General features: G+C 42.5%; 1 protein-coding gene and 1 pseudogene across 1 annotated transcript in view; one reads left to right on the top strand and one right to left on the bottom strand.

Annotated features, from left to right (window-relative positions):
• Positions 1 to 3,400: 3,400 nt before the first annotated feature.
• LOC105853691 lies at positions 3,401 to 8,693 on the bottom strand (annotated as a pseudogene).
• Positions 8,694 to 9,938: 1,245 nt separating this feature from the next.
• Positions 9,939 to 13,347, top strand: part of MARCO (macrophage receptor with collagenous structure) — a 33,865-nt gene continuing 30,456 nt past the window's right edge. The window contains 1 exon segment of the mRNA XM_012725681.1: positions 9,939 to 9,960. Within this exon segment, the coding sequence (XP_012581135.1) occupies positions 9,939 to 9,960 (22 nt within the window).

Below are 13,347 nucleotides of genomic sequence, written 5' to 3' on the forward strand. Positions count from 1 at the left end.
GTAGATTCTGCTGCTTCCCACCATCTTCTCTAATGTCACTTCTGATTTATTTTTTAAGAGGATCACTCTGAATGCTCTATTGAATGTGGACTGCATGGCATTAAGGACAGAAGTATGGCAACCAATTAGAAAGCAGATGGAGCAATTCACATAGGAGATCGTGGCAACTTGCACCTGAATCATAGCAGAAAATTATGACAAATTTCAAATTCTGGATATATTTTGAAGGTAAAGTCAACTGATTTCCTAATGAAAAAATGAGAAAGACACAGTAATAAAAGTTGATTTTAGGATTTTTCATAAGCGGGATGAAGTTGCTTATTGCTTGAAATATATATATACAGCTTAAATTTTGAAATATTCTGAAGTTTAGGAGAGAATTCTGCTCTAGTTCTAGAAATGATGACTAGTGATACATAGGTGGAATTTAAAATGAGTGTCTAAATAGCACCACCAAGGAAATGAGTGTTCAGAAATCAAACCATGCCAAGATAATAAAACCCTGGGGCACTATAACATTCAGAGATGATGGGAGAAAGAAAAGGAATCTGAAAAATAAACCAAAAGTGACCAGTGAGTTAGGAAAACTGTCAGGAGAATGTTACATATTAGAAGAAAACTGAAGAGCTTACTTTAAGAAGGAGAGAATGAACAATCTTCTGATGTTTCTGATAAGTATAATGAGGACCAAAACTTGACCACCATCTCTCCTTGTATAGAGCTCATTGCTGATATTAACAAGAATATTATTAATGGTTGGATGACAGGCAGGAAAGCCCCAACGGAGTGGATTTAAAGGACTGTGGGAGATGTTTTTATTTAACAGACCGGGGGCAGTTAGTATCACCTATGCCAAGTTGTCCACCACAGATATAAGAAACAAGTGTCCTCTCAATTTCTTTTTGTCTGATTTTGGCAACCAATATTGAATGGGGGAATACAGGAAAAGAATACTTTTTTTTTTTTTGCAACTCAGAAAAAGCCTTGTAAACAGTAAAAAGCATGTTTCCCTCAAAAGAAGAAAAAGCACGGGAGGAGGGGAATTGAAGAAAGTGGATACAAAAACAATCTTGAGGAAGTTTGCTACAAAGGAGAACAGAAATTGAGTAGTAGGTTATAGGGAAGGAGGTCAGGAGTATTTGTTTTAGAGTGTGAGAAATATAGTATGTATGTTCAGCAATTGGAAATAATCCAGTAGAGACTATGAAACTGATAGTTTAGAGAAAAGAGAAAATACCATTAAGTATGTGAGAAGTGATGGTATTTAATACACAGGCTGAGAGGATCATTCTTGCTAAGAGCTCAAGAAGTTCATTTATGTCATAGAAAGAGTCTTTGGTGCCTATGGTGGTAGAAATCTAGAGAATTTCATTTCTGGTTGCTTGAATTTTTCTCAGTCAGGAGGAGAGCAAAGTCATCAGCTAAGAGTGAAGTCAGGGGATGATGTGAAGATGAGTGAAAACAAGTGTGAAAGAGTTGGTAGGGAGAGTTGAATAAAAATTGAGTTGAGTAAAGAACTACAGTATAATTGCCAGACTAGAATTAAGGCTCATTGGCAGTTCATGTCACAAAGTTAAAGTAAGATCATAAGCATAGCATGGTCACATAATTTTCTCTAGTCACATTCCGTAGCATGAAGGGTTTTGTTAAGTGAACAATGAGACAAAAGAGTGGCAAGGGAGTTGAGGCTGTGTGCAAGGAGTGCTTATCATGATGGACCATAAATTTCAGTTGATTAAGGAAGGGAGAACTCATGAAAGGGAAAGAGTAGTAGAATAATAGGCCAGAAGCCCTAGAGTCAAGGATTGTTGAATGTAATATACTAAAGGAATGAGCTGGAAAGTTAGGAGATATGGCCAGTGAATGGAAAGGATGAGCAATTATGAAGGATTTACAATTACTAAAAATGAGAAGGTAAGACAAGACCCTGGGACAAGGTGACTAAGGGACGATGAGAGCAAGCTCAATGGAGAGGATAAGGGTCTGTTTCTTTGCTAATCAGTACAGAGTTGGGGAGATAGGAGGCACCCAACATCTACTGAGTGGATGTGGGAACACTGACAACTATCTCCATAGCAATTCTGATTGATTTCCTCTCTGCTTTGTTCTACCTCATTTGCTCTGAGCCCAGATTGCTCAGGCAAAATTGTTTTAGATCAGTGAGAATCAGAACAGGTGACCCTTGGCATGTCTGTCCTTTCTAATAGTGGTTCATCCTTTTCTCATGGTGTTTATTTAACACCTTCTTGTGCAGAGGTTTCAGGATTGACAGTCTTCCGAGTGGTCATAGCGTTTCCTGCTCCTGCATCTCCCCCATCCTCCCAAATCTGCTCTGGAAAGGAGTAATATTGCTCATTTACATCTCTGTGTGAACAAGTCATTGTTTCCTCTTCTGAAAAACAATGAGTTTCAATTGAGAAAACGAAAGCTTTGGCCCCTGTGAAATCATTGCAGGTGTCAGGAAGACATATGATGGTGTCTGGGGTCAGAAGAACTTTGTTCAGCAATCAAATCAGGAAAGCACAACATTCTTACCAGCCTTGCCCCAGGTGGGCCTGCCAGGTCATTGGGAGAGTCTCCCATTGAAGTGTTGACTTCTCTTCTTCCCTCTGTTCTGAGAGCACATTCTTGACCTGGTGATTTCAACATATGGTATAGAATGTCAGTCACAGGGATGAGAGGGTGCTGGTGACTTTGTGAAACCCCATACACTTAATCATAGCCCCCAACCACACCTGTTGCTGGGAGGCCAGTGACCTCACCTTCCACTAGCTCTCAAAGAAATGAACTTCTGAGAGTGTGGTTAAAGTCCCGTGATTCTGTCATCTTGTTCCATTAATTTCCTTTTTTATAAACAACTAATAAAAAAAATGCTTTTACTCAGAAGCAGTCAGAATGTCAACAAAAGAACTGCAACTTTTGCAACTGCAGAGTGGTATTCAGTTCACAGAACAATCATTTCACATGAGCTGAATCAAAAACAATGGCAGATGAAAAACTCCCATCCCCATGCAAAACTAATCTGTGCTAGACACCAAGAACCTACTTTTAATTTCTATGCCAATTTACGAGCCCCATCTTGTGCCAGGCAAGGTGAGCGGCTACTGAAAACACCACTTTGAGATCATCTAGATGATACAGTTTTGGAGTCAGTGGGTTTGGGGTCCTTGGGTTCACTCTGGGAAAGGTTTCACCAGAACTGCCCTATCAGCGGCACTGTGGTGAGTTTCCCAGGCAAATTTCTCCACGAGACAGACATTAGCTGTATTTCAAAAGCAGGTTTATTAGGAAAAGAGGCAGAAAAGTAAAAGACACTTGCATAGGCACAAGCAGGTAGAAAGAGCTGCCCGAAAGGGACAGGTTTGTTGAGATAGGCCTGCATGGTTGCAGGTGGGCGGCCTTAGGAGAGCGGTCTCTGCCGAGGGAGGTCAGTGAGGAGAAGCCCAGGTATGGTACAGGCCATGGGGAGGCAGGAGGCTGCTGCTTTGTGGTGGGAGAGCTGGTGAAAAGAAACACCTGCCTAAGCACAGGTGGGCAGAAAGACTGCTGCCCCTCTGTGGGGTAGCGTTGGGTTTTATCATCTGCTTTCAGTGGGAGAAACTCACCTGTAGGTGGATGGTTTCTTCCTTAATCTTCTAATCTTCACCTTAGGTCTGTGTTTCTGACATTCCTTACACTCCCTAGCTGATATAGCTGGATTAATGGGTATCTTAACGCCTTTTACCCCCACCTCCTGTGTGAGTCTTGTGATGCTTTCTTTCTAGTATTTCTATTATCCTCCATCATAAAGACACGTTTGTAGTGTGTTGACTGTACAAGAAACACTGTATAGTTGAAACACAACCTTACATTTCAACCTTTTCTTTAAAAGGAGGAAGTTTTGTTCAGGGGAGTTAAATGCTTCATAGACAAGGACAAATCCTGCACTAAAGCCAACACATCCATCATCGTGTTTATCGTCATCTTCCTCCTCTTCCTTCCTTTTCTTTCTCTTTTCTGCCTTGAAGCCCCCTGCTTTGGCTTTACAGCCTTTCCCTTAGCTGGGATGCAGCAACATCCTTTCTGTATTTCCCTTCAGCTTAGTGGACTTCTCTGCACAAGGCTGCTCATCGTCCGCACACAGTGAGTCCACATCTCTCCCAGTTTCTTTGCAAATTCCCCAATACATAAACCAGGATGTTCTTTGATTTTGGGGTGATACTCAGGACAAAACAAGAAAAGGGCCGAAAGAGAAATCTTAAGTGCATTGGGATTCTTGAACATTCTCCCCACCCGCCCTTTGGGGGAATAAAGGTTTTCATTCCTCTTTCATCATGGGCCTTGCCAGGCTTTGCCATGTCTTCAAACTTTCCCGTTTCTTTAGCAAGCATGGTCTCCATCTCTCTGAGCACTTCTTAGAAAACTCTGAGAAGGTGACTGAAGCATCTCAGCGCTTCTTTAGCTCCTTTCAAGCAACTGTGTGCAATAATACATATGATAACAATCTCGACTGTAAGATCGCCTTTGCCCATCTCTAGCTATTTTTCCCAGTGAGACACAAAGGAGCCCAGGGCCCACACATGCTCACTTCCCCAGGCACTGCTCTGTGGTACTCCATGTCCTGTAATGCTCCTCGTTCCTTTCATTTCTGTTTTAATTCACATTATTGAGACATACTGTACTATCACATTTCAAGTGTAAAGTTCACTGAGTTTTGTGACATCCCAATTGAGATATGGAAGACTGCATCACTCCAGAAACTGCTCTGGTGCCTTCTGCATTCAGTTCTCCCCTGCCTGCCCATTCCAGGAGGCCTGCTCTGTTCTCTGACAGGGTAGATGAGCGTGCTTGTTCTGGAACGTTCTGTAAATGGAGTCATACACATGTCCCCCTGGGTCTACCTCCTTTCACCTAATGTAGTATTTTCTGAGATTAGTCCATGATGTTGTTTGTTTCTTTTCCTTGCTAACTAGTATTCCTTTTATATATCTATTCACTTGTTGGTGGTCATTTGCATTGCTCTTTTTAATCTTTAGTAATAATTAGCAGTTAGTAAGTGCCGTTAATTGCTTGCACAGAGCTGGGCCTGGGGACGCCATGATTGCCACATGATTGGCAAGAAAAATGAAGTCAACAGGTAGACATCATTGATGTTTGTCTTGATGCTTGTCTTTAGCCCGGGTTTTGCTTTCCATCAACCCTGCTCAGGCAGATGACAGAACAAGCAGAAGTGGCTAAATAGCCAGTGAGAGTAGCGGGGACTCTGGCACTCCACTGTGGAGTCTTGGCCTGCCTGCCAGCAGTGGAGTTTTGTTTGTTTTAATGGCTTTTGTAGGTGGTTTTTTTTTTAATATTTTCAAAACTTTTTTTTTCATTTTTTTTAGAATTTATTTATTTACTCATACAGAACTGGGGTACAGGCCAGAGATGCGATGGGTGAGAGGGTTCCCCAGAGACAGAGCAGGGAGCAGAACAGGCAGACCGACGAAGTACACTGCTGAGGGGAGCAGCGGGCGGGTCAGGAGAGGTCTGCCACGCCATGTGGTCACCTCCGGGGTAGGGATTGAATTCATGTGGAAGTGGCTTAAGCTTCTTAGTACTGTGCTTTAACCCACTGTGCCACCAGGGAGGGCCTATTTTCAAAACTTTTAAGAAAAAAAAAACATATTCATTACATCATCCTTCATTTTTGTACAGTGTATGATTTCATATAAAATTCCCACCACCAGTACACCTGTGCACCATCACCATAGTCCCTTGTGTTCTTCCCACTCCTGTCCTGACCCTCTCTCCCTTCTCTACAGAATTCCTCAGATCTATAGTTGCCTAATGATGTAGGTAGTTTTTATGTCATTACCATGCCTGCCCTAGTTTGAAGGTAGAAAGGCATCAGTGACCTGCCACGCAGTCCATCCACTAATCTAGTCTGGGCCTCACTGGTTCATATACTGTCAAGTTCTGTGAAGGTACCAGCAGTGGGGGTACACTTGCCAGGGACCCTAGACCTGTTACCCCTGTCCAGTAACACACTGTGAGCAACTTGGCCGTTACTTTGGAGAATATCAGAACCTGACATAACTACATCAGAGCCAAACTGTACACCTATTTAAATTAGTCCTATTATATATACTCAACTAGAAAAACAAAGCCCAACCCTGTATTTTTTGGAGCAACCTTGTGCCTAAACACAGTCAAACACTTCATCTTTTGCTCAGAGGGAGATCTCTGTTCCCAAGATGATAGTGCCTTGAGTGTGACTTAGGAAGAGATCATACAAATTTTCCCAAGTTGTATTGTTACAGGGCAGGGAGAGGCACACGGCTGAACCCCCAAATCTGCCTGCTCTAATTTGGTTCTGCCATCCGCCACATCAAGACAAAACATGTAAGACCTTTAATGGAAAGGAACTTTTTTAAAAAATCAGTGTACAGTACAACAAAGAATATAGTTTCTAAGTCAAACACCCAAAGGTACCCATCCCCTCGTGCATAAAAATCCACCCAAACAGGATTGGCTCAAAGCAAGGCCTGAAAGCCTGCCATAGGTTTAAAGCACCTTCCAGCAGGGACCCATAAAAATGGGTCAGAAATGGCTAGACAAGTCTGGGAAGAAAAGAGCAAAATCAAAATCAAGATAAATACTGCCATAGTCAACCTGCTTCAGCCAGTCCAGGACCAAGGAGCAAGAGCCGCTTCTTCACATGTCTCTCTGCTCCATGTGGCTCCCTCAGGTCTCCTTCTGGCTCTCCATCCTGCTTCCTTCCTCTTCAGCCTCCTCTCCAGATTCTCCTCCTCCCTGCTCAGCTCCACTCTTCCTTTTCAAGGAACCTGAAACCTCCCCTTTTCCTGGGACCACCCTGTTACAGTATGTTTTGTATTTTATGAGAGATTTAGAGATTTTTAGGGTAACATTGACAATGTACAAGCTTTGCATTACATATTGACTTGACATAAAGTGTGATTCTCAAGAGTGTCACCACTGACGCTTTGTTTTGTTTGATTTTCACACCCACCTTTTGAGCAAACAAGGCAATTATTACTATTACCTTTTGCAAACAGGGATGTTGAAAGAACAGTGAACAGGGCTGGGACCAGTGTGGCACGTGACCAGAGACATCAGTACAGTGTGGGATCTGTTTAAATGTACATCATTTTTTTTTTCCATGCTGATCTTTTTACACTAATCTTGATTTTTTTAAGTGGTGTATTAAATTAGTACATATCTCGCTTATGGAATCTCTTGCACCCTAAGCTACTGCCTAAATTGTCTCATTCTGACCCCAGCCCTGCAAGCTGGATGGATGGATTACATATGAGTATCAGTAATTTCAAATGGTTCAACCTAATGGACCTTTTTTGATCAAGTTTTGAGTGTCACATGTTCCATGCTTCCTGTAGCCACTTATCACTCTGAGCAATAAGCCACAGTCTGGCTATGCTTTAGAACCAGCCAGGGGAACTTTTATTAGAACTAGGAACTCAGGCTTAGACTATGAGCTGACAGGTGTGTTTTCAAAATGTTCCTCTTGGATCTTCCCTGGTGGCGCAACAGGTTAAAGCACAGCACTATGAAGCTATCCTCAGCCACTGCAGCACCAGTTTGATCACCAGCCAAGGAGGAGGCCCATAGGGTGTAGCAGACCTCTCCTGACCTGCCCACCCCAATACACCTCCCCTCAGCAGTGTATTTCATCAATCTGCCTGTTCTGCTCCCCACTGTCTCTCTGATGAATACTCTCACCCCCTCTCCTGGCACCTCTGGCCTGTACCCCAGTTCTGTATGCATAAATAAATAAATATTAAAAACAAATGCTCCTCGGGTATGAATTTCTGGATTAGAATTCCTAGAATCAACCAGTTTAAAGCAGACACTACCCACAAGGGATCTTGAATCTGAATTCTGATGTCATCACTTTCTAACCACACAATCCAAGGTAAGTTACAAGTTGCTCTGAGTATGGAGTAATCTATGTGCATGACTTGTACAGTACCTGATACCTAAAAAGTCCTAAATATCAGTTAATTTTACAAGATTCTACTTTGTGCTGAAGTTCAGAGACGTTAACTATGTCACCCAAGGTCCCACAGTAAGTTAGTGAAAGAGTCTAGCTTGCCTCCGGCACTGTCTGGTCTCATCACCAGAACCACCAAAGTCTCCCTTCAAGCATGGCAGCACATAGTAAACAGCCCACACATTCTCCAGCACACCCAGCCTCAAAACCTCCCCTGCCCCATGCAAGAGGACATCTCTGAGCAAGGCTGAACTCATCAGGCAGGGGAGGCATTGAAGCTATGTTAGCAGGTTCCTTTGCCAGGGGACTTCCCCTTTCTTGGGGGAACCCCCTGAAAACGTCTATTATACTGTCCACCCCACAAACTTCTGACTAGAGCTGATAGCTACCTTCATTTCCTCACTTCCAGTTCTCTCTCTTCAATATTTTCTATCCTAGCTTCTTCTCCTAGCCCTCATGGAAACCAGTGATTTCCTGAGTGTTGAAATTATGGGCCATCTAGGTTCTCTGCCTTATGGGCACTAACTACCAGAGCTCACTTTGCTGAGTTCCTTTCCCTTTTGCCTTCTACTATGCCAGAGAAACTGACATAATCAGTTGTCAACTTGTCAACTTTCCCTCTCACTTACTTGTTCCAATAGCCCCAGAGTCTCATGGTTCCCTGACCCTGAGCCATCTGGCCTCTGGAAGGCTGCTTACCCATCCCTGCAAGGCCCTCACCTCATCTTGCTCTCTGAACAAACGCCCAATCTAGGCAAACCAAGATCTAGTCTCAAATTTGTATGCTATTCCCTGCCTGCTGGTCTCTTCTGTCCTTTCAGGTGTTTTCATCAAGGTTGAACTAAACAGTAAGTTTCTGGATTTAAACACCTCCCGGCACTGCCTGGATTCACCACCTCCCAGGTGCCATCACAGCTGCCTTCAAGTCTTTTAATGTACATAGCCATTACTATCATCATCTGTATTTCACAAACAAGGAAAGTGCGACACTAAAAACTTAACTGACTGCCCACAGCCTACAGTGACCACGTAAGGGAGGGGATTTGAACCAGGCATTTCGGCTCTAACCACCATGTTGCACAACTGTCCTCATGGGGAGAGCCAGGCATGTGGGATACAGAATGAGATGTGTTTGGTCAGACCTTACTGGGACCAGAGCAAGCACCCATGAGCCCACAGACCCAGAACATGGAAAACTGTAAGGAGAAGTTAATAAAATGCTAACGTGGGTGGTATAGAGCAGTGCTTCTCCAACTGGAACATGACCCTGCAACACCTAGGCACCTCAGGAAAGGGCACATTTGGAATCAGTCTATGTGGACTAACAAGTTTCTAGGCAATGCTGAGGCTCTGGCCCATGGCCTACATTTTGAGTCACAAACATGAACTTGAAAGGTCATACATAGCCAAAGGAGAAGACTTCAGTGTGAGCTGGTGAGGCCCTGGGAAGCGAGCTGGGGCTGAGATGGTGGCAGGGCTCCAAAAGGAGAGAGGATGGGGAGAAGCAGAAACCCTGGCTCCCCAAGGCCAGCCAGCTAACAGTTCTCAGTGACCTCTGAGTAAAAGGTGGTTTCCAGGGCCTATAACGTACGCCCCTTAGTCCCCCCCCCCCACACACACACACATAGCTGCTGCACCAAGCAGGAGCTCCACACGCGGAGAGCCCACATTTGAGAAATACCCAATCCTGATCATCTGTCAGGAAATATTTTGCAAATTCAGAATTCAGAGCCAAAGGAAGTGTTACTTGAACTACAAGCCGCTGTGGTAGTTAAATGGGAACAATCTTTTCCAGAGTGGTTCCTCTTGAGGAGAGCATTTCTGCTGGCTCCAGGACTTTGGTCATCTATAAAGCTTAGCAATGGACAGTAAGGAAATTCTCAAGGAGGAAGCGTTCTTGACTAGACCTGAAGAAAGAAGAGCTCCTGACCAAACCATGTTTCCTGCCATGGAGACCTTCGAGATCAATGGTAAAGTAAGCTTGCCCAGCAACAAACAGCGCTGCCTAACACACAGTCTGTCTGTTACAAATGGAAGAAATAGAGGAGTTGATAGAACATCTAGTTCTGCACCCTAAATTCTCAATACATTTCTGGAATGCTTTATATGGATCTTCTGGAATGTTGGTCATAATGTGTACCTTTAGCATGTGGTTGCTTTAGTTCCTTATTTTTTAAGATACAGAATTCCTTTAAATTGTATTTCAATGTTTTCTTTTAGAAGGATGCTTATTATTAAATGTTCCTCCTGTTTGTCAGTGTCTTATTCTGACACAGAGATTTTGTGATGAGATGGCAACACAAAACAAGAATTGATTGCTTTAATCCAATTTCTCTCGCATTCTTGAAGGTGACGTCTCTGTTTAATGGATGTGTTGACCAGGGAGTGCTTTCTTTATCTCCTGTTGGGTTAGGATATATTCATACTTTCATAATTAGTCTACCTTATATTAAACTCAGATTTTAAAACTGCAGTCAGCTCTGTTTTATCTTGGTTTTCACCCTCAGTGTTACACAAGTGACATGGCTTTAAATCTTATAGAATGTGTAGCATTTGAAATCCCGGGTGAGCATTTTGCATTTTAAAAAACATGGGATCTTTGATTTGGGGCTGTAGAATAGCCTCTTAGAATTGGATTGCCTGTCAATCTGTCAGTCCCACTCCTTGTATTTCCTTGAAGTTGGATGATCAGGATCAATCGCAGTGCTGCGATTGGCCTGAGTGTTGGCTCATCCGTCATCTGCTCATGCGGGCTTGAATGTATGAGGAGACAAAGATGAAGGGTCTGTGCTCTGTCTCTGGGAATCTGTGGTTCAGTGGCAGGCATGGGTAAATGATTTGGTCAATGTTGACTATGCAGAACTTTGGGAAATGCAGCTTCTGAACATACAAGATTTTCAAGATTTGAAAATGTTCAAGCATATTCAGCTGATAAACATTCATCAGCTACTACCTGTTAGGTGCTACCCTTAGCACCCAGGAAACGGGCAAGAATAACCATGGCTCTGACTTTAGGGAACACACAGTCATGTTGGGCTGGCAAGAGGATGGCAGGGTGAACCCACCCAACACATGACAATATCTATACAACTCATTGCTGGCTGTGACTGACACTTGCACTGGGTCTTACAAACAGATGTAAGCTGGTCAGGGGTGGGGGTGGTCCTGGAGGATGGGGTGAGACTTAAAAATTAAAATTAGACTTTAGGATAGAAGGGGTTATTTACAGAAAGCAGATGATAGTCTGGGACAGGGTAGTGCACACGTTTATGATACATTCATAGGGAAGTTAGAAAAACAAACAGTTCCACTATGTTGGGTCAAAATTGTGTGGGGAAACTCAGTGGGGTGGAGACTACCACCCTCAAACTTGGACTTTGAGAACAATGGGGAACTTTGAAGGGGTTGAAATTGGGACTGGGAAGCACTGGTCTGCACTTGAGATTAATCATCACTAGTGTTGGATAAACTGGAAAGATTTAAGTCTGAGGACAAAGAGGAGCTTCGTAGCAAGAGATGAGAGGCAGTGGATGTAAGGCAGGAAAGAGCTCTCTGCAGATAGAAACAGAGAGAACAGTAACAAGATCACAGTAGAACAGAGCAGGTGAGGAAGATGCAAGCATCAAGCATGAACCCCAGATTTGTCACTTGGGTAAGAAATAGCTAAGCATCTAATCAAAATCTAGTATCACTCTAATTTAGATGGAAGATTTTCTTAAATGCATTCACAACTTCTTATATAAAGATCATAAAACCTATGGACCTTTCCAGATGAGTGCCATTATAGACAGTGATCATTGTCAGGGTCTGTAACCTAGTGACCTCTTCAGGAATTACTGAGATGAACAAAGCTACCAGTTTCAGCACTTGATCTTTCAGGCATCTTTATTTTTAATATCTTATCTACTGAAATTGCTTTGATTTTCTGAAGAAGCTAGGCATACCATGAACTCTTGCTGCCCTTCAGTTCCAGCCAAATCCCAGCCTTTCCTCTTCAACTGGCATCGGGCCCAGCTAACGCCTCAACAAGCAGTGGAACTTGAGAGAGAGACTTTACATTGTTTGTGACAATATCTTTCTGGGAGACACTCCTTTCCATTTGTTTTGTAAATGATGGGCATTTTTTTTTTTTTTTTAGCTTGAGTCTCCTTGTCCATACCCTGAAGAATCCAGTTTCTCAGTGTTCTGTTATCAGCTTAGGCACGCTCTCTGGGAAGTCTGTGAGAGACCCCAGTCTCACCCAAGTCCTCAACTATTTCAGGCTTCATATCTTTCTTCCCGATTTTTCTTCCTACCAATTTCGATCTGAAGAAAAATCTTCTTAACAGAGACAACTCTAAATAATACAGAAGAAGTTACATTTTGATGTTTTCTTTTTTTTTTTAATTTTGGCTAGTATTAAACATTGGTTCCCAGCTGTGGCTTTCCTGTGCCTCCTTCTAGTTCTAACTAGAATTGAAAATATTCTCCTAACAGAACTTACCCAGGAGTGCACTCTAGGTCAGCCTGGCTGATGCGACAACTGTCATTCCTTGTCAGTATTCTCACTTTGTTTTTTGTCAGGTCATTATTTTTCAACATTAAAAACAAACAAATCTAGAGGTTTCTAAATTTTAACATTATATTGTGAAATAATTATAGATTTACAGAAAGTTACAAAAAAGATTTACAGGAAAATATCTGTGACCTTCACTCAGTTTCTCCCAGCAATACCCCCTTCCATAGCAATAGCACATTATCACAACCAGGAAATTGATGTTATACAACACAGAAAGTTCATTTAGATTTCATTGGTTTTATATACTCTCATTTCTGTGTGAATGTAGATCTTTCCAGCTTTATCATATGTGTGTATTCGGGTGACCACCACCAAAATCTCTCTCACAACCATTCACACCCCTCTTACTCCACCAGCAATCACTATTCCCAGCAACCATTGTTCGGTTCCCCATGTCTGTTATTTTGGTATTCAAGAATGTTCTCTAAATGAAATTACATTGTGTAATTTTCTAAAGGTTGTTCCCTGTTTGTTTTTCATTTTGTTGGTTCCCTTGAGACCCATCCAAGTTGTTGTATGGACGAGTACAGCAGGTGGGTCTTTTCATTAATGAACATCATTCCATGTTATGAATGCGCAACACTTTATTCAACCACTCACCCACTGAATGACACTTGAGCTGTTTTTAGTTTTTAACTATAAAATATACATCTGCGTTACTTGGATGGAGCTGGAAAAGATCATGCTTAGTGAGATAAGCCAGAAAGAAAAAGAAAAATACCGGATGGTTTCACTCATAGCAGGAGTATAATGGACCAGGCGAGAAAATAACAAAAATAATGAACAACCATATACCAGA

This window comes from Condylura cristata, unplaced genomic scaffold (genome assembly GCF_000260355.1).
Source record: "Condylura cristata isolate star-nosed mole 26May11 unplaced genomic scaffold, ConCri1.0 scaffold00002, whole genome shotgun sequence".
Lineage (NCBI taxonomy): Eukaryota > Metazoa > Chordata > Mammalia > Eulipotyphla > Talpidae > Condylura > Condylura cristata.